The 27585-nt window shown below is 37.9% G+C and overlaps 1 protein-coding gene across 9 annotated transcripts in view; it reads left to right on the top strand.

Annotated features, from left to right (window-relative positions):
* The window catches only part of SHANK2 (SH3 and multiple ankyrin repeat domains 2), a 363547-nt gene that overhangs the window by 36558 nt on the left and 299404 nt on the right, over positions 1-27585 (top strand). For all 9 annotated transcript variants that reach the window (XM_069804140.1, XM_069804146.1, XM_069804143.1 and 6 more), the window contains exons 4-10: positions 9407-9626; positions 18803-19006; positions 20786-20857; positions 21442-21550; positions 21818-21969; positions 22780-22947; positions 24527-24643. In XM_069804140.1, coding sequence (XP_069660241.1) covers positions 9423-9626; positions 18803-19006; positions 20786-20857; positions 21442-21550; positions 21818-21969; positions 22780-22947; positions 24527-24643 — 1026 coding nt within the window. In that variant the 5' untranslated portion in view covers positions 9407-9422. The remainder of the gene's footprint in view (positions 1-9406; positions 9627-18802; positions 19007-20785; positions 20858-21441; positions 21551-21817; positions 21970-22779; positions 22948-24526; positions 24644-27585) is intronic.

Genomic DNA, 27585 nt, shown 5'->3' with positions numbered 1-27585 from the left:
AAAGGCTGATAAGCATAAAATGCAAATGAACAACAACTAAGCTGCTTTGTCTGCCAGGGAGATGAACCTGAGGTAAATATGTTCAACAAGGTTTGAATTTTTTTCAGATTCCTGTTGTAAATCTTTTTAAATTCTCTTATGTCCTTTCACTTCCAACATATTATAATCTTTTTGGTATTTACGTAGTCAAGTGCTAGCAGAGGCTGGAAACAGAAAGGCCAGAAGATAAAATTGCTTGCCCTACATGCTTCTGTTTTGTAAGGAAAATTTCTGGGGAAACCAAAATGTCCATTATATCCATCTTTTATAAATAGATGATGACTTTTTAAAACTGAAGTGGTATAATGCTTCCACATTACTTCGAGATCAAATCATAGCTAGTTACTCTCATTGTATCATTCTCATTTTAGATAACTGAAGGGGAATTTTTTTTTTCCATTGCTGAAGTTTGCAACTTTGAAATCTCCAGTTACTGTATGCAAGTATGCTTCATGACAGTAAATATTTATAAGTTTTACTTTGGACTGGGGACAGAGTCAGTGCAGCAGCTGAATCCATAGCATATTTTCCTGGTTTGATAACTGAAAAGCTGTCATATTATGAAGAAATGCCTTATTGGATCTAGAACTGGATAAACTTTTCGATGTTTCATGTTGGCTTTTTATAGCTCACCCTGGCTGTTGTTTTGCTTATGAATACAACATGCAGGGGTCAAGTCCTGTTGGAGCTATTCCTAAGGTAATTCTGTTGACTGCAGTAGGATTACGTACATGATTGATTCTCCGTGCAAGGTATGAAATTGCTTGAAAAGGATCTCAGAAGGTTACTCGATACAGTTTTGCTCCTAGCAAGATCAACAATATAAAGATTATGACAGACCCAACCCTACTTGCTTAGGAAGGGGTATTTACTTGAATTTATAAGTCCAAGAAGACAAATCTCAGATTTGGGATGCTGGTGAACTTTGGTATGCTTGGTGCATTATCTTAAAAGTTTTGTTGTTTTTCATCATATTTGAATTTGTTATTTAGTGGCTACTTATTTAGTTTCTTTTGCTTAACATCTGTTGAAAGTGTTTTAGAATTCTGGATTAAGACATTCTGAACAGATCAATTTTCAAATTGAAATTTGTTTTTACAAGTAAGAGTATGCAACTGCTTTGGGATGCAGTCTCTTATTTAATACTTCAAAGTGCATTATGATTTTGTCCTAGGTAAACTATAGTATCCATTGCAAGCAGTATTTAAAGAAAGACTTCTGAGTACTGTTGTTTGTTAGTCTACCTATTGGAAAACGGAAGTTCTAATAAATGTACAAAACTAGAGGCCATATTAAAAACAACTGTAGAAATGAACAGAGCCTAGAAGCTACCTGCCTTGGGGCTTGCGGGGCTGGCCGTGATTCCTTGTCTGGAAGAATGACCTTTAAATAAAGGTCAGATAGAATTGCACTGGAAACCTTGCAGGTGCTTAAAAGAAGGCACTTAAGATACTATATTGCCAGTGGGAGTTGGCCTTTACTGTAAACTTCACTGTGGTTAACATTTATAAATACTTGCTATGTTTCCCCTAGTATATATGTTTGAATCTTTTTGGGTTTTTATTAAAGATTTTTAACCATTTTAACCAACCTGACTGTGCCGCTCTGTGCTAAATCTTTACACCTGGTTCCTCTTTCTTCTGGCAGGTTCTGTTTTCTCATGTTGAACTCCTACTTCAAACGTTTTTCTGTTTTCAAGTCTTGAACTTCTACTTCAAATGTTTTTAAGCTTTTTCTACATCTGCTTCTCTGCCTGTCTTCCAGCCTTGCTCGTTCAGTACAATGAATGCTTGTCTTCTGTATTCTTTGTATCTATCCTTCCCGAACATGTCTCTCTGCATCTGCCTGATTGAACTTCAGCCTTTCTGTGATGATATCATGACCGACTGAATAGTTTACAAGGAAAATAAATACTTAGTAGAACAGACAGAGGACAAAGGAGAATTTTAGCATCCACAGCTACTTGGAAACTAAAGAAACTTTTAGAAAACTACCCTGTATTTGCAGAAACAGGTTGCATGTGTAGATTTTGTATGTGCACAGGAGTGCTAATGGTGTAATACATCTGTTTAAAAAATAAATACGTTTACTTTCTTACACTCTGATCATAAGACCCACTTTAATCATACGATGTTGGTATTTAAGACTTTAAATACCAGAAGTTAATGGGGCTTAGCCTCTTCTTGGCAAGTCTGTGCTGCGCAAATATACATGAACAAGGGATAACAAGCTGCCTCAGAAATAAGGAGCCAGTTCAACAATTACTTCACTCAATTTTCTTCTTTTTTTTTTTCTTTAAAAAAAAGGGGGGGGGGGAGAATGAGTGTCACTGTTGAGCCCTTTTGCAAAACAATTTGTCACCTGTGCAGATCACCTAGCAAAGAAATCAAGGACTGCATAAATCTGCCCTTAAACAGGGCAGTAAGAAGAATCTTCTGGTGGTGCTGGTGAGAACAAATGGATACGACCATTGACTTTCAATTCTGATTTCAAATCAATATTTAAGTTCTGAAGTAAGAGATGCCACACTGAGAAACAACAGCTTCAGAGAAAAGTAAAGAGGGAATTTTGCTTGGCGTTCGGGTATGTTATTACTTATGCCTCAGCACATATCTTCTAAAATATTTATTTGGGTGTTTCAGTTATTTAACAGAGAGATCAAAAATGCATTACGAGACGGTGTAACCAAAGTGAATTTAAGTGAAGGACTGGTGTATAGGGAATAAAACCATAATTATGGGGGTTGTGAACAACAAAATAGGGTATGATTAAATTTGTTTAGGTGTTTACGATGGAGGGGGATTTTTTCGAATAATGTGCAAGTGATTTGGTTTTCTAGCATTTTCTTCCACAGAGTGGAAGTGCTTCAGAGAAGACACAAGAATCAGTTGCCCCATTTTACAGAGGCAGGTCAAGGGAACTGCAGGATAACAGATTCTTTCTTAGAGCCTTCATACATGTCATCGTTCTTTATTTTTCAGTCTCTGAAACTACATCTCTACTTCTAAATAAAATCGGACCAGGAGGTGTTCCCTGGCCCCGAGGCCATGCAGAGTGAAGTGGACCTTGCTAAATCTTGGATATCTTCTGAGCTCCTGAGCCCCAAGAGAGTATTTTTTGTGATTTTAGCCTTTCTAAGTCAGTGTCTACAATAGCACATGGGCTGCTTTGCGGTGTGGCAGGGAGACATTGCAGTAGCATGAAATGTCTGCAGAGATCGGAAAGCGCTGAGCCCGGTAACACCTCATCTATGTGTCCTGTATGCGAGGGGTATTGCCTGGCACTGACCAAGGGAGCACGCTTGCGGGCATGCTGAGGGAGCACTGCTTTGTTTTGCTGCCTCGCCACTGTTTTTCCTAGCAGGATAAAGATAGCGTTGGAGACTGTGCTGGTCCTTTTGCAGAAGGCCCCCAGGACTGGAGCCTGACCAGCACAGCTTCACTTGGTGTTGCATCAGCGCCAAAGTTGCCTCCTCATCTGATGGGCCTGGGACAGCCAGGGGAGCTCCAGGTGCCTCGTCTCCCCTGAGATTTTGCTATGGCCTCTTTAGCACTCCTTGTGCGTGTTCTGTTTTTCTTCTTGTAGATGTCTCCTTTTAGGTTTTGTGTTTGCGTAAATGAATTTTGTATCAGTGCGTTTCAGCAAACTGTTCTGTTCGGAGTTATGGTATTTCAGTACTAACAAGCAACAGATCTTCATTGGAGTTAATCAGACGGCTGTGTTTATATTGATTTCTTTCCTGTCACTTAGGCAGTGGTGCCTCAGATTCACTTTACGCTGGCAGGCATTAATACTGCCTTTGGAAAAAGTGGTTCTGCCCTTTTCATGCCCTGGCTGTTTGCTTCTGGCCCTCTGCCATCTTCCTCCTGCTGCTTATGCAAACATTTGCATAGTGATCCAGTTCAGAGACATGATGGATGCTGAAACTATCCTCCCAAACAAAAAAAAGCTGGTGTTTAACCTGGGTCGATGCTTTGTTGTGCTTCACTGTTCGTGTTAGTGCAGAGATTAAAGCAGTCTGGGGGCAAGAGTAGAGTGGTCCAGGGAGTGAGGGAGGGTGGGATTGCTTCTTTGGGAGGCAATGCTGGTTATTGCTAGCTTTAAAGTAAGAGTGCAAAGTGGAGATTGAACCCATCAGATTGCAAGTTGCCCATTGGAGTCGGTCTTCAATTCAGATTTTCTTCTATGCGACCTTTTCTGCAGAACTGTGGAGAGGTGTGAAATGCATGGTGCATTGGGATTGCACGCCCCCCTTCAGTTCTGTCTGAAATGTGTTTTTGTTTTAATATTAATATAATTAGAAAAGGCAATGCTTGATCTTCTCCAGCATTTTAATTTAGTAACTTTAAGTGAGCTGGTTCTTGAGCTAATATGTATAATCCCAAATAAAGCCGCAGAATGCAACCTCTGGCAGGTTTTACACAGACAGAAATCCCTTTTCTGAGTAGTTCTTCTTCAGAGTTAATTATTAAATACTTCTTTCTAGCAGTTGCTGTTATCCTAACAGCAAACTTTTCTCACAGTCTGATTAATGGCATTACTCAACCCATAACAATGCCGACTCTGTATCTGAGATATTCCCACAGGTATGTTTTTAACTCGTCTGACAATAGCAGTCTAGAGGACTTCTCCCTGCAGACAACAGGACTGTTATTGTGCAAATGAATGTTTATATAAAAATAGATTGTTCTTATCATGACTAGGAGCCAGTGACCCTTGAATTTGAAACCTGGCTCTGAGATCTAGACTTGTTGGCCTTGGACAAGACATTTGATGCATGTGCTTCAGCTGTATTTTAGAAGAGAACTAGTAACTATTGTGATTAGTCTGAAATGGTCGCTCATGTGAGACCCTAGCCTACATTCACATGGTAACAAACCCAAAATCTCACAGGTCGGGGAAGGAAGAATTGCATCTGTTAGTGTCCTTTATTGTGATTTCCCTACCAAAGGTTACTTAGATGTTAGGGATGCATTTCCTTCTTTCTTGCCATATGTTAGTCTTGCCCACTGCAGAAACTCAGGGCGAGCCTTTGCTGCAGAATCATTCTGCTCCCACCGGAGAAACTCTTCCAGTGGTGGTGGCTGGAGAAGCGCTGCAGAGGAGCGGGATCTCTCTGCACATAGCTCTTCGCTTTTGGTGGTTGTCAGGTATATATTGACTGTTGGGTTTGCTCCAGGCAAACTGGACAAACACACCTGCACTCGCCCTATTTGCTGGTGCTGGCGTAGGATACAATAGGGAGGGGACTTTATATGGGACAGATCTTTTAAAATAGGTTTTTGTGTGTCTACATATCATTATGTTCCATATTTGCCAATGTGAAACTAGATAGGAGGATTTGTTACTTTGCAGGATCAACAAAATTGCACATAGTCATAATTAGGTTGAAGATTTTAAAACAGGATATTTGTAGCAGGCAAGTGTGTTGTGTATCTCATAATACATCTATGTTTAATGAAGATGCCCTCTCCAGTGTGTGTCAGTGTCAATGATATTTTAGACTCTTTAGTGAATATCAAGTTTATAATATTTAAGATAGTTAAAAATAAACTTAAACATATATATTTAGTAAATTCTTTTCATATGATGTTTAACAACCATAAGGCTCCAAAAAATGGATCAGTCTGACACTGCTCTTGCTTTTTTCCCCTGCCGTGTCAGTTTGCACTCACTGGAGCACACACACCATTTGGATAGAGAGCGAGTGAGCTCTGGGAGTTGAATTTCTTGCTTTTTGATAATCTGTGCACTGTTTTAATTCCAGTCTTTTATAATGTGCTCTTAGTATTTTTTTTCTTTCTTTTTTTTTTTTTACAGAAAAAGGCAGTTAGATGGTCACGCTACATGCCCATGGTGGTTTTTTTTTTTTTAATTTATTCATAGGCTGTTTTAAACTCTCCTTAATGGTGGGGTGGTAACAAATAGCAGGATAAGAAATTCCTGCAGATTTTGTGAAACTTGCTGGCTGGATAGAGAAAAAAAAAATATCTAAAAATAGCATCTGTGAGGGGAAGGCAGCAATCTGAGCTCAGTTTATTTCATCTGGCCTGTTGGCCTGAGAAACATAACCCAGCAATAGCCATAGAGGCAGAGTAAACATCCCGGTGCTCCCACAGAGCTGAAGGGCAAGGTGCTGAGGGAAAAGTACAATAATAAGGGTAAGCTTATAACCATCCTTTTATTCTTTCATCTTCCAACTGTTTTACAGCCTTCCTGTGTCAGAAGTGGTGTTTAACCAGCCGGAGGTCGTGCTTGCTTTGTTCAGCCAGTGGTTAGGGGATGTATGGGGGCCAGGGAAGGAGAGCGCCCGGGGCTGGGACACATGGGGAGCTCAACGTACAGGAGTCGAAAATGTGGACAGAGGATGTCAGGTGGCGCAAAGACTGTTGTGGTGGTAGTTTCCATTGTGAGTTTACTTCCAAAATCGTTGGAGATCTGTTTTTATTTGTTTACAGAGAAGCTTTTCTTCACTTGACACTTCTCTATACCGAAAGCAGCCACTGATGGACCACATTGCTATAAAATACAATCAGCTTAACTATAATAAGCGTACTATCTGTTGCATTTTTAAGAAAACGAAAGAAAGCATCCCAGACAATCATGTCAGCAAAACCTAATCTATATTTTAGCTGTATAACATCCTTTTGAACCAATGAATTGCCAGCTGGGAATTAGAAACCTGGGATGCTGTATTTTCTTCTGCTGCACAAGCCTAGGTAAGCCAGGCAACCTGCTTTACTTTTCCTGAGGTAATATTTTTGGTTGTGGAAAAGTCTTTGGAATATCACTTGGACAAAACTGAAACAGTTCCTAAAAGGTAACAACTTCCCCGTGGGAGCTATGATAGTGAGCATCTCTGGTTAACAAATGGTGGTATCTTCCATTTCCATGCAACTTAAGAGCCAAACAACCAAATTGCCCTAAGGTGTCTGTGGATTTAGGGAGACATGCTTGACCTCTGCTCCCTGGCAGGATCTGCCCTACACTGGGACCCACAGTGATTTAGTTTCTCCAGCGGTTAGAGTGTCTTGTTTAAATAAGGCATTTAAATGATCTGCTTCTCTGTAGTGCTGGTGGGGCATAGGTTCTGTTCTTTTTGCCACTGTAGATACAGTCTTTCATTATTCTTTCCATGGTTACTTGTGCTTTTTCTTTTTTAAATCTGTATTCCAGAAAATTAGGTGACTTGTGCCTTGTTGATGGGTCTCCAAGGAGTTCTTTGTCCCACTATTTATTAAACTTAAGGGCTTGATACCTGGGAGTTGGTTCTCCAGCTAGTGATTTCCCTTTGTTATTCCATAATGAGATATTTCTGTGTACTTTCTGCATGAAAATCCACTTGCGAAAACCTTGGGAAGTTTTTTTCCTAATTCAACTCTTTATTTGTATGCTGTATAATTGCAGTTTACTGTTCTCTATCAGAGGAGTTGAATCCATTGCCCTGGAATATATTGCGGTCTCAAATGGCTTTAGGGAGAGACAAACTGTGTAATGGTCTTAATGTCTTTTTCCTCGCACTCACTGGCTTATACCTCTTATGCTCTTAAACACTGTGTATCGACCTACTATATTTTGGCTTCATGTGATTTAACATTGGTAGATAAATAAAGAAGCCATTGAAATGTTTAGGCTTTTTATTGACTTAAGGTGCTTTGGAGAGCAGCATTAATCTACAGTTCAGTGAAGCAGTAAGAAAATGAAATACTCCCTCAAGAGTTTTCTTTTGTAAATAGAGCCTTGCATTAAGCTGCTGTGAACTGGCCTCCTTTCAGATTTTTGAATGCACTGTTTTTGTCTTCATTAGTAATTATAGCTGAGGGTAATAACACTGGAATTGTCCTTCATCAGAAATAACAATAAGACTGGATGATGTGGGTATGTGATGTGCTTTGGAAATACTTGCCCTTGACCTCAAGCTTTAGGCCTGCCTCGCCACTGCCTGTCCTCTGGTGTAAACACTGGCTCCAACATATGGTCACCTTGAAATGCTAAATGAGAGCGGTAGCCTTTTATGCCTGCTTTGTAATCATTGCAGTATAAATGACCAGGCGGCGAAGAGGAATCAGTAATCTGGTTGTGATATTTAGTTGGCTCAAACTAAATCATGAAACACAGAGGTAAAAAATATTCTCTTAGTCACTGCTATTGTTTGACTGTATTTACTTTGGGGGATCCAACTGTGAGACCATTATAGAAAACATATATTTGGATATCTCAGTATGGTTGCTTGGTATATGAGTGACGTTGGTAAAGTCAGTTCACTCTTCTGTGCTTTACTTTTGCTTTAATGTCTTTTTTTAATGGGGACTGACAGTGGAATTGGTTGTTTGGTTTTTTTTCTTTTAACTGAGGATCTTTTTTATTAAAAAGCAAAGAAGTTGTCTTGGGAGGTTTCTCATGGAAAATATGAAAAATAATGTTTACATTTTTCTGGCCTCTGAAAACTGAAAATGTATATGGTTACAAAGCACTGCAAAGTTTATGGTGGTATTTTCAATTTTTTCCAGTATAAATTTTTTCCCCATTTTTCCATAGAATAATAATTTTCATTTCCTGGAGAAGCTTTTAGTTGGTGGGATAAAAGAAGTCTTTTCCTGCTGTAGCTGGAAAAACTGGGAAGGAAAATGTTCTGCTGTTCTTACTGTGAGACCTCTGAATACAAATGTCCTTACTTTGGAATAAATATTACCTTCGTTTTATCCTAATCTATACCACAGATTAAAAATGTTTCTAAAATCTGTGTTTGAGGATGTACAACAAAAAGATTTTGGTAGTGTTGATATTAAAGGGTGTTGTATGAGCCACAAACCACAGAGCAGCATTTGCATGTGTCTGGCTCCCTGTAGTATTTCATTTTTTGGTTGATTCTGCTATTCGAAAATACTGTCTTTTATTGAAGCCTTACCTGTACAGTTTCTTGATGTACAGGATGACGTTAGTTTAGCACCTAAATTAATTTTCTGAAATGTCTTTTTGCACTGGGAGAAGTAGGCTTCAAAGCCAGATCTAGTTCTAAGTACAGTTTACAACAGTGCTATTTAGCAGAGAACCTGGTAATTATGCTGAGTTTTTCTGGATCCTTTGGGAGGTTGGGTATGCCTGGGAAGAGCGGTCATCTTCCCTTTTAGTACTCTTTCTTCTTTCTCCTGTCCTTCTTCCTCTGCTGTAGTAAATTGGTAGCCAGATTTATTTCCATTATACTGTGCCTACCCATGTAAATTACAGAAGGAAGTAAAAGGAGGATAAAACGTAAAACTTTGTTGTTAAATGCGTGTTACTTCCAAGAAAACAAAACTGGTAGCTGATTCATTTTTAAGACGTTAACTATAACTTATCTTTTTCTCTTTCTCCTTTGTATTGGCAGGATAAAAAACTTGAACATGCCTCGTAGCCCAACATCAAGTGAAGATGAAATGGCACAAAGCTTTTCCGACTATTCTGTTGAATCTGAATCAGACAGCTCCAAAGAAGAAACTATTTATGACACAATTAGAGCAACTGCAGAAAAGCCAAGCAGCAGAATGGAAGACAGTCAGAGCAACACATTAGTGATTCGAATTATAATACCTGATCTGCAGCAAACGGTAAGGCATATTGCATTACAATTAAAAAAAAAGTTTAAATTATTAGCTTTGCTGGCTTCAGACTGCAGTAGATCTGTTCTATTTTCTTACAATTTTTTGACATGTTACAGGCAAAATTTATGTTGTGTTTTCTTTTAATGTCTACATTTTGTACCCCAGTAGTATATCTGACTGATTGCCTGAACTAAAGGCACCATCCCGTTCAAGAGAGTGTATTTAGTATGTTAACTTGGTGAAAGCTGTGAGCATAAAGCAAAATACCTGTCTGATCTGCATTCAGAGGCATTTGGGTAGAAGGAAGAGAATTAGGAATCTAAAATCTCATTAGAAGATGAGGGTTGAACCCCCAAATCACATGTTATCTCTAGGAAAGCCTCATATATATATATATATATATATATATATATATATATATGTATGTATAACCCCACTGTCTTCTCTAGTTTCTCTTTTCATGAGATAGTTTGTGATAGACACTAGACTGGGGTCTAGCAGGAGGTCATCAAGTTCTCTCTCTTTACCATGTTCATTGCCTTTCTCTGTCATCCTCCCACAAAAAGATACTCTTGTTAGATAGCTGGTGGCTTTTAGAGCATAAAGATGAGGAGAGAGAAGCACAAATAAATCTTTCCTTCCTCCTTTGCTGCTATGCCTTTACTACACGGTGTTGTTTCTCAGGCTTCCACCCAGAGAAATCAACACAGTCAGTTTAGAGGAAGAATGAAGTGTGGCATCAAACTGTTCCACAGTTTTTACAACTATGTGAAATCACTATTTTATTCTCTCCCACTTCCTTACTGCTTATACTGGAAACATATCAGTGAGGATAAAATGAACCTTTTCTTATTTTCCTTGAGTCGGCTCTATCTCACATCCCTAAGTCTATTGGACGAAAACAAGGACTTTTCCACAAAAGATTTAATCGCTCACATCTTACAGAAAGAATTGAACAGCCTTTTCATTTGTTAAAAAATGTCTGATTAATTGAGTAAATGAGAATAAAAGTTATTTTTTTAATTAAAAATAAATCTTGGATGTTCCTTACGCATTAGAAATCTACAGTCCAAATTCCTCACTCTTTCTCACAAGGAACTGTTAAATTGTGTTTCTTTTATGGTTGAATGTGTAAAATTCAGTGTCTGGAATGTTAGGAGTGTAAAGTTGGAAAAGTTTGCTCTTGTAATTTTGTAAGTAAAAAAATCATTGTCCTCCATGAGTGCTATGATAGGAATAACAGTCTCATCCTGGAGAAGGTCTTGGGAGTTACTTACTGATTCTATCTAGAACCACAACTTGCCCAAGTTTGTGATTAATTATCTAAATTACCCTAGGCCTCCTTGAATGCTGTTGTCAGGATTTTCAATTGATGGTAGGCATCAGACTTTTTTCATTTCGAAGATGATTATAAAGCCACATTCTTTTTGTGGATGTGTGCTACATACATCACTCTGTGCTGACATTTAAGATCTACATCATACTGTGCTGCCATTGAAGATCTATCTCAGATGAAATTATTCCTTTCTTTTTAATTAAAGTTCATTTTTAGAATGGCAGAGATTGCCTGTCTACAGGCTGACAGGGAAGAGCTGTTTTGACAGTGTGGCCTCAGGTGTGGTTCTAGAGCTCTTTTTTTAAAGCCCAATCTACACAGTGCTGCAGAAACTCGGAGAAATCTGTGTTGGAGTTGGGAGCATTATCTCTTACATTTTTGTACTTAAAAAAATCTTTTAGCTGCTAGAATTACAGTACCACTCCATTAGTTTCTGTGGTGTGAGATTAACCTCTATGAAGAGGCAGTGGTGTGGGATGGGAAGGCTTCAGAGGGCAAAGCAGGACTGAGGCTTCTGTGAGCCACACACGGGATTTTTATTAAATCTTGGCTGAAGCAGTGATCACCCTGGGTCTTTTATTTCAATATTGATTGAAATACTGAAACCCACTGTTGTACATCTTAAATTAAAAAAGATTTTGCATGTAGTAAAGTCCTCTGTCAAGACAAGCTCTGACTGGACGTGGTTAGGATTTTATTGATGAGCCTACCAGCTTGCTGTATGTTTGGCTGTGTTCAGTGCTCAGTGAATAGATCCAGTAAAATGGAAAGATTAGCTTTACTTGCTAGGCTTACTCTGCTGTTAAAAACAGAGATGTTAGCCTCCTGAAGCCCTCTTATATAATTACTCTATTTTTTAGACCAAAAATAAGTTATTTATTGACGCTATTGAAACAATTATTTTTTAAAAATTCATTTTGTGCAGGAAATGGAATAAACCAAAAAGTATTTTCAGTTTTTTTCATTTGTTCATTTTTATTGCTTTATGTTTTGCATTTTTTTCCTTTTCAATAAACTCTTAATGAAAAGTAACTCATTTTTTTAAACAGTTCTAAAGCAGATGATCTATTTCTGATTTAATTTATCAGCCCACAAGCTCTTGTACAGAAAAGTGAAATCTGGATTCAGGTTTGCAAATAGGAAGACTGATAGCTTAAAAGTAATGTAGCAAAGTTTGGAGAAGATCATAGTTCACGAGCCATGTTGTAGCTACAAGCCAAATCCAACATACACCCCGTTTGCTGTGTAATTTTAATTAATCTAAAATCAGAGGTGTTTAAAATTAGTCTGTTTAATCAAAGGAACATGAAATGATATCACTTAGTTTTATGTTTTTATTCTGTATTGGTTTTTAGAAAGTATGATTAAGAATATGTTTGTTTAAAAGAAGGCAAGTTTAGGGTTTTAGATAAAATTCAACCCACTGGGAAGCTTTAAACCCCTAGCTAAACTCACTAGGAATTAAAGTTTGCTCATCGGCAGTGACTGTCGTGTAAATCGCCTTTATTTCATTGCACATACGAGTTCAAGCGCCAAGCATCATAAGTAGATGACCTTTTCTTCATCTTTTCTTTCTAGAAAGAGTGATTTCTTACTGCTTTTGTGCATCATCTGTATTCAAGTGTCATCCCTAGCACAGGAGGGTGGAGAATATTTAAATGAGTGACTGGAAGATTTCCTGAGCTCAGTAAAATTACTGAAGGAATGGAGAGCGTAAAAAGCCCTCCATATTCACAAACATATGTGCATAGGAGAGTGTGTGAAAAAGCTATATTATCCAGCATTTAATTTCCTGATTTAATAAGCCGGGAGGCTCAGCTTTAATAGATCCTTTTTGGTGGCAGGACACAGGTGTAATCTCTTTTGACCAGAAGCTTATTTGCAGTGCATCCAGCCCAGAGGGCTCTAGCTTGACGTGGCCTGTACTACTTGCTATTGAAATGGAAATGACAGTAGCTGACTGGTTCCTCCTCTCTTTGCAATAGTGGCGCAGGGTTTCTTGGCAGCTTAGGCAATATTCAATTGTGTTTGCTCTTAATGTGAGGGTGCTTCATCCCCAGGGCAGCGAAGTTCAGTGTCAGGCTGTCAGCAGCACTGATTGGTGACAGATCTGCACCTTTCCTCCTGGGTAAGCAAAGTTGGCAGTCAGCAGCCCCCAGCAGTTTGCTGCCCGAGGCGACTGCCTACCTTGTGCCTAAAGGCAACCGTGTCTGTGCATGGCGTTGAATGTCTTTTGGACATGGAAAACTGGGTGAACTAACATGTCTGCACTTTCCTCTATGGTGCCTGGCATATCTGACCTCTCCTTGGACCTTTTTGGTCTGAATCCAGGGTAAGTCCTCTTGTATTCATTTCCTTTATCGGCCCATGTAGGAACATATCACAAGTGATTCTGCCTATAACTGGAAGCAGTCTGGTTCTTCTCTAGTAGCTGTTGTCAAGAAAATCTCCTTTGCGTGATATTCTGACAATGACGTCCGATGTTTTGTGCTTAGAATTGCTCTTTTTCTCAGACTTCAAGAACAGATCTGTTAGCCAATCGTTTTAAGGAATGTTTTCATCATTTTATTATCAACACATGGTGGTTGTTCTGCTCTTTTGTTTTATCCTATACTTAAGCGCTCCCTCTGGGTTATGTTTAAAATCAAAATGCTCAGATTCATATGTTTTATTAAATTCTGATGCTGAGATGGGATTGGGTCTGCTGAAGACTACTTTGAAATGCTTTCTGCCCATTTGTTTTGCTGCTCCACTTCAGTAATGAGCATTTACTGACTCCCCCCTCTCCTGTTTGTTTTATATTGGACTTCCCATGCAAAATGTTGTTTGGTAAGTGGCAGTTTGGTAAAGCAACAGCTTAAGTTGTAGCTACTTTTTGGTTTTCTGCTTCTGCTTTTTATACTCTTGTATCCTTTCTTTATTTTTTCCAGAATTCATTGGCCTTTAGGATTAAGAATCTTTTCCTTTAGTGCTTTTCCTTCTTAGATAAAACACTTGTTTAGTTTGTACAATTTTTATCTTATGAAGGTAGGAACCCAGTTGTCACAACTGTGGCTTGAGTCACATTTTCGCTTAGGATACCTCCATTTTCACTTGTTTCCAGTCTGTACTTCTCTCTGCTGCCTCAGATCTATTCCAGGTTTTCCTTTGCAACTTCTCACAAGTATTCTTCTGTATCTTGTTTTGTGACTGCTTGTTGATTGCTGCTTTCTGTTTATAGTTGATCTTCCTTTTTTTTATCTTCAGTTTGATGATGGGAACTTTGTGGGTGCTCCTGACATCTGTTCTTATGCCCTTGATCTGGACAGGTGATCTGACTTGCCAGCTGATGATGGTGTGGCCAGGCTGGTTTTTTTTGAACTTTCATCTCATGAATTCTGTGTTTTCTGAATCCATTTTGATGAAGGAAAGCAGTACCTCCAAGAATTAAGTTGAACACCAAGCACAAATCAAAATGAGCAGCTTGCTCCATTTTTTTCATGATGCCTAACTCTCATTTGCATTTTCCACTTTTTGGTTGTCACATCTTTAATAGCGATGTCTTCTATTGAAAGGAATAACTTGTATTTTGATATTGTGACAATCACATTTTGGAGGCAGCTGTACAAACCATTTGTCATGGTTCCTCTGTCGCAGCACAGTTCTGTGTGATTGACATCTTCATGAGTCTGATGAAAAAGATGTGTTGGTTGACAGATTTTGAACAGATAAATGTTATTCCTCAGATATTCTGTATCATGAATGTTATTCTCACTGAGTTAATATCTTCCCTTTAGATGGAGTGGTTGAGCTATATTTTTCCCTTGCTTCCAGTCCTTCTGTTGTGCTTAGTGACTTACTCTCACCAGCGAGCAGGAATGCAAGATTATAATTGACCATGTCTCTCATGATCCAAAGAGCTTTAATATCAAAAAAACAGGTCTCGCATTTCAGCAACCCATGTTGACGTGCTGTCTTGGTGCTAGACTTGGATTTTGAGTGGTCTAGTGTGGTTTTGACAGTGTTTTTGAGCCACTCAGGGCTTCTTTGTTGGTTCTTATTTGGAAGAACTGTTGCAATTTTTGCAGTGTATGTAGCTAGCCTTCAAGACAAACTATTACATTTTATCTGGTCTTGGGATGCAACAAAAAGGGTGGAAAGAATAGATCCCACATCTGTCAGTGCAAAATATCTTTATGTTTCATGTGTGTTTCTGTAGTTCTTTGCCACTAAACTATCCCTATTCTTTGATTATTTTTTTTTTATAATAAGCTGTTGAAGATTAGAAAAAGTTGGCCAGCTTTATTGACTCAGCTACTGTCTCGTTTCCTTGTGGTCACCACACCATGCGTATCTAATGAATTCTTATTTATTTCATAACTGAAGCAATCAGTGTATAGATTCTGCTGTGATTCAACTACCATTTTCTCAGGGTAGAAAGTGTGGTAGTAGGTAACAACTCGTCTACATGATGGAGATGATGACTGTGGTGGTCTCTGTCCTGGGAGGGCTGCCAGATGGACAGAGAAGCGGCACAGGGGAGGTGTTCCAGGGGCAGGCTGATCTAAAATACACCTTAGGCAGCATTTGAGCGGTCCTTCTCATCTTCTTGTTCAGCAGCTGCCTCTGAGAGAGTGCTAACAGCCTCCGTCTCTATCCTGCCTGGCTTCATGGGAAGCATAAATAATCACTTTTCTCACTAGTTTCACTTATCCGAGTCTGAGAAATTTTGTAGGAAACAGTTGTTCAGTTATTGATCTGCTTTTTACGTCATTGATCTTAATTCATTATAAATTACTAACGGGATCCACATGTATTAAAATGAGTGCATTTTTTTTTCTTGTGAATCACTAGAAAAGCTAGGGGTGTGAATAAATTAGTTTGTGAAATTACTAGTTTCAAAGTGTTTCTGTATTTATTCTGCCATTAGGGAGTCCATAAAATATTGTAGCTAGTGTGGTAGAAATACAGTGCTAGTATAGTTATCAGATAATGCATTTAAAGCAAGGCTTCAAGCTACTGCACAAGAAGAATTCCTCACTGCTATTTCAGTCCAGTGAATGTGGTTAAACTGTTATGTCCTGTCCTCACGCATTATATAAACATGCCAATGTCAGACCTGTGGAAAGCAAAGTATTTCAGAACATAAATATTGTGCATTACTGATGCAATGTGCATAAAAGATTGATTTTCCATTGAAATCTATTCTGAAGAAATTTGAAATTATTTTTAATTTCACCAGTTTAGCAAATCTCTGAGAATTAGAAATACACACCGTTATATGCAATATTAGCATGAAATCAAGAACAGATAGAACACAAGAATAGACTGAACAAAGTTGAACATGTTGAATTCCCAAGGTGCATTAAAAAAAAGCAGGCTTAATTAAACTGCAGTCAGAAGTTAGTGTTTTGTATTGTTAAAATCAAAGCAGTGTCATACAAGTCCAAAAGTTATTTGTTTCATGTAAGAATTTAATGTAAGAAAGACTTTCCTGGAAAAAAAATACATGTAATTTCAAAATTATCTTTGCTTCTTCCCATTTTAATAGCATTTCTTATAATCTTTCAGGATGTGTGGATAATGACATGTCACTGCATAGTGATACAACATGTAGAAGTTAAGCTCATAACATATATTGTAACAGACAATTTTTAGAGTTGCTGAAAACTGCTGATGTTTGAATCTGAACTTTGTATTGAAGTTTGAATCCATGTAAGAGTCATGGGGCAAGTGAGGTTCAGACCTGAAGGAACACAGGGATTTAAAACGGATTGCCCTTGCTGCTAAGTCAGTATCTTAATGACCGGGCTGTTTGGGAATGAAAATACTGTTTACAATGTTCTTTCTGTCTCCCTCTCTCCTTCCTGCTACCATTTAAACCCCCCCAACTTTTCACAAAACACCTTGAAATGTAAAATAAGTAAGGGGAATGAAAACTCCTTCCTAACCAATTTTATCTGTGGCAAAATCTAATATCTCATTTGATGACATTTTTATATTTAAGATTGTAAAGGATTAAAGCTATCTGTTATTTCGTAGGCCAAAGCATCACCTGAGCACATTGCAATGAAAGTTTCATCCCTCTTCCCTTACATACCCTAAAATGTCTTAACATCAGTACTTGAGCCATATCTGGAAAAGTGCAGTTTGTGCAGGAACTGATGAAAGACCAGTGGTAATTTTTAATAAGTCATGCCCAGGTGCAGTGGAGCTGAACAGCATCCAATGTTCACAAGCCTGCTTTGCTTCCTTGGGCAAACCCCTGTCAGACGCTATCACGGCACCTTCAGTGGCACGGCTAGCCAGGAACGATGAATAGGGGACATCTCAGTATCAGTGTCTATTGATAGGCCTCATATCTGAGGATTAATTCACAGAAACAGAGCCAAACTCCTCAACTTCAGTTTGTCGTGATACTCAAAACCAGCTAGTCATCTCTGCTCTGGTAAAGCAGCTGTAGTGTTTGCTCAGTTAAAAATGGTTATAAATTGAAAGTTCCTCATGTGGTCTTGTGCTTTTCACTGTTGAAAATATTTGCTATGTAATATTTAAGCAGTCAAGAAAAAGACACTGTGAACATATAAAATATTGTGACTTCTGCCTTTGAATTTGCTCTTCAAAATTCAGAATTGAAATATTCAAATGAATTTGTTATTTGATTTGTGTATATGGGATCAGAGATTACTTTCAGACGTGTGCAGAGCTTGCCAGGATAAATATGTTTAGTTCTAAAAAGACAAACTCCAACTGTTTTCTTATGGATGGCCTCAGGACTTTAAAAAGATGCCAACAGATACTGCAGAGGTGAGCACTGCAGAAGCAGCTGTGGGTAAAGGAAACAATTCTCTCTCTTCATAAAACATCAGTCCTATTTTTACTTGCTCTTCTGTTTTCTTATCTTTATGTACAATTATAACACGCAATGTAGCAGAGTTCTTCAGAAAGGGCCTGAAGAGCGGTTACTGACATTATTACCGTAGCCAGAATTACAGCTACATTCATGGAAATGTACTGATAAAAAAGGATATATACTTCAACGTTTTTCTTTGGCCCACATGCAACCCCTGCACCCTGTGTCGAATCATGAGGGACAGGGACGTCCCCTGAGTGGACACAGCAGGGTCTCCTGTGCTGTAGCTCTGCCACGGCAGCTTGGTACGAGCCCTTCTCATGGCCCAGGATGGGGTGTGTTGGCAGCACCCTACATTCATAAGGTGCGGTGCATCAGAGGCAACAAATTGGTTTCCAGACATTGCCATCTGCTGGCAGCTCGTAACCAATAACTGCAATGCAAGCTACAATTGCAAAATTCCTAAATTTCTTAAATTCCTAAATTCCAGCTTGGTAAGAAGCACAGAACTGGGAAGTATTTTCAAGGTTTTCAAGTCTTCTGCTGCTTCACATCGTATAGTTTCTTCCATAAACTTATCCTAAGATAAATGTAGCTTAAAATGAAGTAGAATTCTTGCCTGAATTCTGTTTTTTTGTGAAATTGTTGCGGATCACACTGACTGTCAGGACAGCCTAGAATCAAGTGGATAGTTAAACATCTTGTAACATCCCTTTCACTTGGCTTTTCAGACAGGTTTGCCATGAAGGTGTTCTTTCTCTGAAGAAGGATGTGGTCTCTGATGTTTGTGGAAAGACTTGAAACATCCTGTGTTTTCACAGTACTTGTGCATTAGTTATAGAGGAATACATGTCTGAAATATAATTCTGTTGATGTATGTTTTGTCATGGAATTTGTAGGTTTAGTGTGTATGTTTGTATATATTTATGACATTCTAAAATTTTAGAATGTAATATACTGTTTAAATGTTTTTTCCATTAATTAGATTTTTTTTTTAATAATTTATCTTTGCAGAAATGCATTAGATTTAACCCAGAAGCTTCAGTGTGGGTTGCAAAGCAACGAATTTTGTGCACTTTGAATCAAAGTTTGAAGGATGTCCTGAATTATGGACTGTTCCAGCCTGCAAGCAATGGTAGAGATGGGAAGTTTTTGGATGAGGAACGACTTCTTAGGGAATACCCACAGCCAGTGAATAAAGGAGTTCCTTCGCTTGAGGTATTTTTAGATCTAATATCTGAAACATTTGTATTCTGATACAAACTATACAATAAGCTATATTTGAGGTTTCTCCATGCACCTGAATTGCATTTGGGAAATAGTGATCAGCAAGTCTGAACTTGAACCCTTGCTCACAGAAGTGCTGGCGTTCACTTGTTTGGTGGAGCTGTTCCATGTGTTATCCCCAAAAGGCTGCAAAGAATCAGCCCCTCTGGGAGATTTGATTTTGGAGTTTTCCTCTACTGAGGACACAGGAGATGTATCTTATTCTGTGATTTAATAAAGAAATGTAAAGTTCTAGATGAAGCTTTTGGGTCTCTGATTAGGTTTGCAATAGTAGGGTAGCAGTTGCTGAATAAGCAGCCTTTGCTTTCTCCAAAGACAGGGTCTTTCTTTCCCAGTGAAGCTTTTTTTTTTCTTTTTTCTTTTTTTTTTTTTCTTTTTTCTTCCCATCTAGTTCCCTCTGTGCCCTCCTTCAGAGTGCACAGATTTCTTCTGGCTGCCTCCTGGAAAGCAGTAAGGGAAGAAAGGATGTGTATGTGTAAAACAGTCACACATAGACACTAGAATTTCCCCCCTCTCTGTTGCTTATGCAGAGGCTGTGCAGCTGAGGGGTAAACTGGGCAGAGCTATTACGGCACTGGGTGAACATGGAGCAGGGCCAGATCACACTGAAACACAGCATAGCAGGAAACTGGGGCATGAGACTAGTATTTAATTAATTTTGGTATTGCTTGTATGGTGGTACATCAACCACTAATAATTTGCAGTTAATAGACTTACTCCACTATAACACAAATCCAAAAAAAAAGGACCAGGGTCCAGAGAAGGTTTCAAGTCCTAGCTTTTCTAGCAGTTTATTTCAGAGATTTGATCACTGATGTCCATATTATAGCCATAAGCAGATTAAATAACCACTTTATTTTTTTCTGTCATGTTCTATTTCATGAGTGTTCACTGTTTGCAAAATTCTTCTCATTGCAGCTAAAGGATTGCAATTCAGGGGTTAAAAGTGGTCTTGTGAAAAGCCAGTATTAAAGCCTCATTCAATACAGTCTCCTTGTCCAACAGATGTGCTGCATTCTTTGAATTCTGCGTGGTCTGATTAGATAATAGTAAATTATAACTTCGTAAATCCCATGATTTTTGCCATAGATCTTGCTACTATGGCCATAGGGTGGCAAACTGTTCAGGGTAAAATGTGAGTGAGTTTCAGCCAAAAAAAGAGGCAATTCTCTGAACCTCATTCACAGGACAAGTCCTGTTAAACATCAGAACTATTCCTGTGTGTAAGTTCTGCCTATGTTGATTAAGGGATTTTTCAGGAATCTTTTGTTGTTGTTGTTGTTGTTTCAGAAATGCTAAGCTGATATATTGAAATATGTTTTTTTTTTTTTATTTAACATGCCTTCCCAGTTCTTTCTGCCTGAAAGTGCACAGATACCCTTAGGGAAAAGCTATTTTCACTGTAATTCTTGCTTATTTATGTAGATTCTAGAGACCGATCTCATTTCCCATACACACCTCCACTGATTTCAGTATATTTATACAAGATAAGAATTTTGCTTACATGAATTGTAAAACTATGATGCCACTATGTTAAGCAGAGTGCTAGTTATTGGTGAATATTCAGAATGAAATACTAAGACTTTTTTTTTAATTTTGCCTAAATCTACATCATCGTGGGTAATACTTTTTGGTAAGGTCAGAAAATTATATTACGTGGTTTTAAGCAAAATAGGACATGTTAAATTTATTCTTTTTTCCCTTCCTCAGTTTCGATACAAGAAAAGAGTGTACAAACAGTTCAATCTTGATGAAAAACAGCTGGCCAAGCTTCATACAAAGGTATGCCCAATTTACTGGAGAAGTTAGCAGTTGCTGACTTAGAAGAGCAATGTGTCTGAGAAACTGGAAATAAGTAGGAGTACATTACCACCTGGACCAGTTGCTGAACAATGAGCAGTATGTGCTTCCAGCACCAACAGGAATCTGTGAATTGTGTTCTGGCAATTTCTCTCATAGAAAAATTCACATGATATCTTCCATATATATACAAGTAATTTTAAATGAACGTTACTTCGTAAATACAATGTGCTTTCAGCATGCTGCAAAAATGCCAATCTATGTCTTTAGACTCATTTGCAGGTCAGAATAATAATGATCACCATACACCATCCTAATTTTTCCTGAATGAAAGTTTTGGTCATTTTTTCCTTAAAACTATGAAAACCAGAATCTTCTTGCTGTGTTTGACTTTTGAACATTGTAAACCATAGGGTTTATGCTCTCAGTATACAGTCAGGTTCTCCAGGAATGTGAATTAGCTACTGTTCAATGGATATTGACGTCAATTGGCAGAATATTTCACTTTTAGTCAAAATTTTCTTTTTAAAATTGGAGGATGATTCATTTGTCACTCTTTGTTTCAGGCTAATTTGAGAAAATTTATGGATCATGTCCACCATCTCTCAGTGGAAAAAATCACAAAGATGTTGGACCGAGGACTGGACCCAAACTATCATGACCTAGAAAGTGGAGGTCAGAACAATAAAACTAGCTGCATAAAGTAGTACCTTGGGTTTGTTCAACCTAAATTGATTAACAGGCTGAACCTCACACATTCTTTCTGTTGCCTTCATAACTTCAGGCTAATGGAGTCTATATGGTTTTGCTGTCCAAAGGAGAAAATTGATAATTTATGATTTTCTTTGAGCAGCATTTTTAACTTACAATTTTTAAAGCAAATGTTCTTTATTTTACAAATTTGCTCATCTTTTTTCAAGAACATGCTATTCTCTTCTTTAGAAACACCCCTAACTTTGGCAGTTCAGCTTGACAATACAGTAGAAGTGATAAAAGCTCTGAAAAATGGAGGAGCCCATTTGGACTTCAGAGCCAAAGATGGAATGACAGCTCTGCACAAAGCAGCCAGAGCCAAGAACCAAGTAACCCTCAAGGTAAATGCTTTCAGTAGCAAATTATACATTATTTTATAGAAAAAAAAAAAAGGAGAATGTTTTAATTGAAAACATTACTGTAATTACTGTCTTGTTCTCAATGGTTCCTTTAGTATGTCCTTGTTCTAGTGCTTTCCTGTGGCTTTCAAATCTTCGGATTTTCTTTCAATAAAGGGCCTTTTCATTTCTGATTTTTTTGGTAGGAAGAAATAGTGGTGAAATTTAACCTTATTCATTGATAGATGGGGAAAGATCTGTCTGAATAAATAGGAATAGCGTTGTTGTTGTTTATCTCTTTGAAAGCAAATGCTAGTGGCATGGATTACACATTATATCTTAACACAGTCTCTTCTGTTTTCTTTTGTGTTTTAATAGGTATCCTTAAATCACCTTGATATTCTAGATTAAGTCTTATGTTTATGGTTTTTGCTTATTTCTTTTTGACAGATATTCAAATTGCATGACATTTTTTGATAAAACGTCTTGTAACTGAAGAGGTGAATAAGTTGCAGAGGCGATGTGGCATTTTCAGAACTGAGATTTCTAAACTTAATGAGAGGATGGAAATTGGGCATTGCCATTCATCCTTTCCTTGTTATCCCCATAGATTCGTTTAGATCATAATTCTTCCAAGGTCATTCCTTGCTTAACTTTGTGCTGCAGCCCGTTCTATCAGCTTATAAAGAAGTGAGCAAAAAATATATGTTATGGCAAATATCAACCTTGTAAATACTTTTTCAGGTAGAAAAGTCCCTTTATAGTTAGAAGTCCCTCCAAAATATATTTTTCACAGTTTGTGATTGCTTTCAGACCCTTTTAGAGCTTGGAGCATCTCCTAACTACAAAGACAGCTGTGGCCTGACACCACTGTACCACACTGCTATTGTGGGAGGGGATCCTTACTGCTGTGAACTGTTACTTCATGAACACGCTACAGTCAGTTGCAAAGATGAAAATGGATGGCAAGAAATTCATCAGGTAGGAAAGATTACTTTTTGTTTGGAGTGGAAATTGCATGAGGAAATGTGCCATATATGTTCTGTGGTTAAATGATGCTGTTTTGAAGGCCATTTGGGTATGTTTAGTCCATGCACATACAAGTAGAGAATTTCTTCCTTTTTCTATTTGCTTATTAATTTGCATCCTGCTGTGGTGAATTAGAAGTGGAAACTGTTCCAGTGGAGTTTTGTAACTTTGAAATCCTACGGTTACTGTGGTTTTGGCTGCAGAAATTGCACTAGTCAGGTTTACGTAATGGACTCTTGGAAGTTTAGTGTCCTATTAGTGGCACTTCAGTAAAAAAAAATGTAACTTGATCTTTTTGTTAGATGCCAATTTTAGTATCCTTGGTACCCTAGAATTCTTGTGTGTTTGTCAGAGGTACTTTCTCCTTCCTTTCTGGTGAACTTTACAGGAAGATTTGGTTTCAGGATTGTGTTGCTAGGATCCTTCAGAATTTTGCACTGAAGGATGTAAAACTCTTACAAACTCACAGTTTGAGTCAGGTTTCATTCCCTGTGGGTGGAAACTGGGATTCTAATGATTTTTCTTTTGCTGTTTGTACATGGGTTTTCCTTTCCTCCCTTACATATTCAGTGTGTGGATAAAGGTGGTAGTGTGCTCTGTAAAGAAAAATTATTTTTAAAATTTATCTTTTGAGGTTCATGGTGCTCATGATACCATAGCCAGCTATGGTGCCAGAATTTATCAGGCACTACGACAGAGTGAATGGCTTTGTATCCCTGTATCTCTCAGCTTAAATTCCATATTATTATGCAGGAATGATACTGATTCGAGATGATACAAAGTTAAAAACATTACAGATTGGGAGATGTTCAGCTGGTGTGCCATAGAGAAGGTAGTCAAGTAAATGAGACTGATGAATGGAAACACTATGGTTTTTCTCGAACTTATTTGCTAATCGGGAAAGTTTCAAATTTCACTGGAGTCTCATTCATAGAGGGTTGTTTTCAAGTATTCAGGGTGTAATGTTTTATTTGTGTGACTGGTAAAGTAACTCTTTAAGATTTTCCCTTTTTTGGATCAGTGCCCTCTGTGTACTGTGTGCCTACTTGACATCACAGAATCAAGAAGATTATTACTTGAATTTTGGCCAGATTTCCCTAAACTGTTTTCACGCCTTAAAAGCAAGCTTTGGAAATCTGATCATCTTCAGTGCCATCTAGTGGGCAACTCGCCGAAGATTAGCAGGACAAAAACCCCTTGCCTTCTGTCAGTCTGCATGTCACACTTGACAGTTATGAATATTAGTGGATAAAAAGGGCCAAACTTCGTATTTTCTCGATACCTTAAATTGCCATTCCTCAAATAAGCAGATGCTTAAACTTATGCCCAGACAGACTTGCTGTACCCGAAGTGCACACATTGGTCTTTGCAGGCAGGTATGCACATCTGGGTGTTTGTCCTCCCATTCAGTCCAGGGGTGGTTCTAAAAATTAGACCCTAAGTAAAATAGCATCTTCTCTCCTAAAAACATTTACTTGGAATCCTTGTCTAGAATGTATAATAACCAAAATATGACTGCATCTCTTTACAGGCGTGCCGATACGGACATGTCCAACATCTGGAGCACCTCCTCTTCTACGGCGCCGATATGTGTGCGCAGAATGCCTCGGGAAACACAGCGCTGCACATCTGTGCCCTGTACAACCAGGTGAGCGGGCTTATGTCTTGTCATACCGTCCTCCTTCAGCGACATAAGGGTCTGTGGCAGGAGCTGAGGGGTGCCTGGGGTCCCCTCTGCGGGGCTAAGTGGAGAAGGATGTCTTGCTTCAAGGAAAGGTAGTTCTGGGGTGTCCAGCCCCATGGAGACTGGAAACCAGTGCTGTGAGAGAATAACACATAGCCAGGGAAAAAAAGGCATAACTGAGGTACAAGTGCTAAACCTTTCGTGTCCATCCACAGAAACAGAGGCTCGTTGAGTTTTCTGTTGAAGGAGTTTACTGGTTTGGTGTTAGGTTTTCCTGAGATACCATTTCCTTGCTTTTAGTAAATGGATTTGAGGTAAATTTCCTATTCTTATTGATCTATAGAGGCAAGTTACACTGAAGAAGAACATAGCTCATTATTTTTCATTTGATTTATTTAATATGCAATGAAGTGTTACAGGTTTTAAACAGTGGTCTTAGAAACTATAAAGAACATAATTAAAAACTATTTTATTAGTGTTTTATTCACGGATTACAAATAAGGCTGCTCTTTGTAGGTAGCAAGAGTATACATGTTAATTAGAAAATAAAACATCATGTTCTACCAGCTTATATTTTTTTTTATATCATATCTAAATATTTGTTTCCTATTCAGAATTTATTGCTGTTTTACTAGAATTTAAATTAGACTTAATTAAGAAATACTTGGAAAATACTGTGGAAATGTCTCTGTAGATTACAGGATTCTCTGCTGTTTACAACTTGTGTAGTCATTTACAAATAATAGAACCATTTGATTTGACAGGATTTTATACTCTCTTTGCATGGATGGGATGGGAGGGAATGAGTTTTACAACTATGTTAAAACATAGCACATATAATGTTAAATTGAATTAGGAAGACACAAGTCATGAGAAGTGACTGTAACTAGTGAAACATCTGTTAAAGCATCTGCTTCTTAATTAATTACCATCTTAGTTTTTTCAAAAGTCTTGTCAAGACAGATTCCTCAATTAGGTCTAAAATACCCTTAACTTTTTTAAAAATAGAATTTTGGGGATAATTTGACATTTTTCAAGACTGCTGACTTGATGTGTGTGTCATAATTGATATCAATTCATAAAGAGTCTAGCTGTACAGATCTTTCCTGTTAATTCTGATTATTTGAAGTATGCAGCATATCAGTGGGATCAGTACCTCTGTGGACTGCTTCTTGCTCACTGTTTACCAACCACCTTCAACAGGCTGTTAAGTGCCTACATCAACTAGTTTAAGGTTTGCAATGGTTTCTTTGCTCAGCTTGGATGACTTCTACGACTGTAGGCATACAAAGCTTTTACAAGTTGGCACTTTTTAAAATTCCTAGAAAATTTTGCAGAGAAATGAAATTCACCTTAATCTCAACAAGAATTTTGCATTTAGGCTTCACATCAAGAGCTTAACATGTTTAAGTATAAGCACTTCTGTTGAAGAAGGTATTTTAAAATATTCACTTTAACCTCATTTACTTCACTTTTCCTGAGTAAGAATTTTGAAGCCTGGACTGTAATGCACATATAAACTTAAAAACGTGGACTCATCTCTGTTTTTTTGTAACCATTTAATTGGAGTGCTTTCATGGCTATAGTTATTTACAAGATCATACACTTTTAGCAAAGGTTATGCAGTATGATGCTAAAATCAGAATAATCCTGTAAAATGACAGTATTTTTCATGTAGAGATGTGTTTTGCTCCTGACCTCAGTGGAAAAAATTATTCTGTAAAAGACTTAGAGACTCTCATTTAAATTGCGTCTAAAAATTTGCAAATATTTTCATAGTCATTAACCTTGTCTTTGTGAATGGAAGTTTAACATCTTGTGACTACACTGTCAGGCTTCTGTTTTTCTTAGTCAAGTGTATGTGAAAATAAAAAGTTTTTTTCAGGGTGCTGTGAACTGTAACCTATGCTGATTTTTTTCGGTGTCCCTTTTATTGAAAGTTATTAGCTAAAGTGGAAGGAACAGTGTTGACCTTTTCTGGATGGAGAGGATGGGAAGGGCAGCAGTATCCTTTTTACCTCTTGATTCCTGTAGATGGAGTCATTATCCATTTGATTTTCCCTTCCAGTCTTCCCTGGGGAATTTTCTTGGGATACTTTCTGAAGTTGGTATTTCTGTTTTCCTGAGTGTCAGCTAAGTGCTGATCTGAATACACGATTGTTTTTTAAAGTTATTTCATGGCCATCCAGTAACTCAGTGAAATCCAGACAGATCTTATGCCTCTGTATTTTGCAAATAACAATGGTGAGATGAAGTGTGCCTCCCTTCAGTCAGTGGATTGGATTCTATACGAAAACTGTTGTAGTATTAAATCAGGTAATTAGCTCTCAGACAACAAACTGAATCTAGTCTGCTGACAAGCCCACACTTCTGTGTGAAATTCTTTCCAATCTTATGAATGCTAAAAAGCTACTGCATATTCAGTTTATGTATGATATAATGAATGAAGAATACTGAACTCTCAATATCAGAAGTTATTAGGTTGTCAGAGCTAAAATATGTGCAAACAGGAGTTACGGCATTCGTAGGCAGCGCCTTAACAATGGAGAGCTCTAAGATGTGGAATTTCCATTGAATTAACAGAGGAAAAGTAGTCAAAATCATTTCTGGTAATGAGTTTTTTTGCTTATTCTCCCTTGTTAGTTCCCCATAACAGTGGAAGGACGGGGAGGAGATAAAAGGGCGAGAGGATGAAGCTAAGAATGCTTCTGTTTTTTAAAAAAGAATAAAGAAACAAAAAAATGCAGTACTTAATGCAAAACAAGTTTTCTTGAAAATTCTTATGTTGAGCAACTCTGACCACTTTTGTCAAAACTTTTCTTGTCAAAACCATTTAACAAATAAATCACTTTGCATGTTTTTTGTTACACTGCAGACAGCTTAGTTAAATTTGTAAATCATGTAGA

The sequence above is a fragment of the Haliaeetus albicilla genome, chromosome 16 (assembly GCF_947461875.1).
Source record: "Haliaeetus albicilla chromosome 16, bHalAlb1.1, whole genome shotgun sequence".
In the NCBI taxonomy this organism is placed as follows: domain Eukaryota; kingdom Metazoa; phylum Chordata; class Aves; order Accipitriformes; family Accipitridae; genus Haliaeetus; species Haliaeetus albicilla.
Note: the sequence above shows the minus strand (reverse complement) of the source record. Positions and strands in the feature narration are given on the sequence as shown.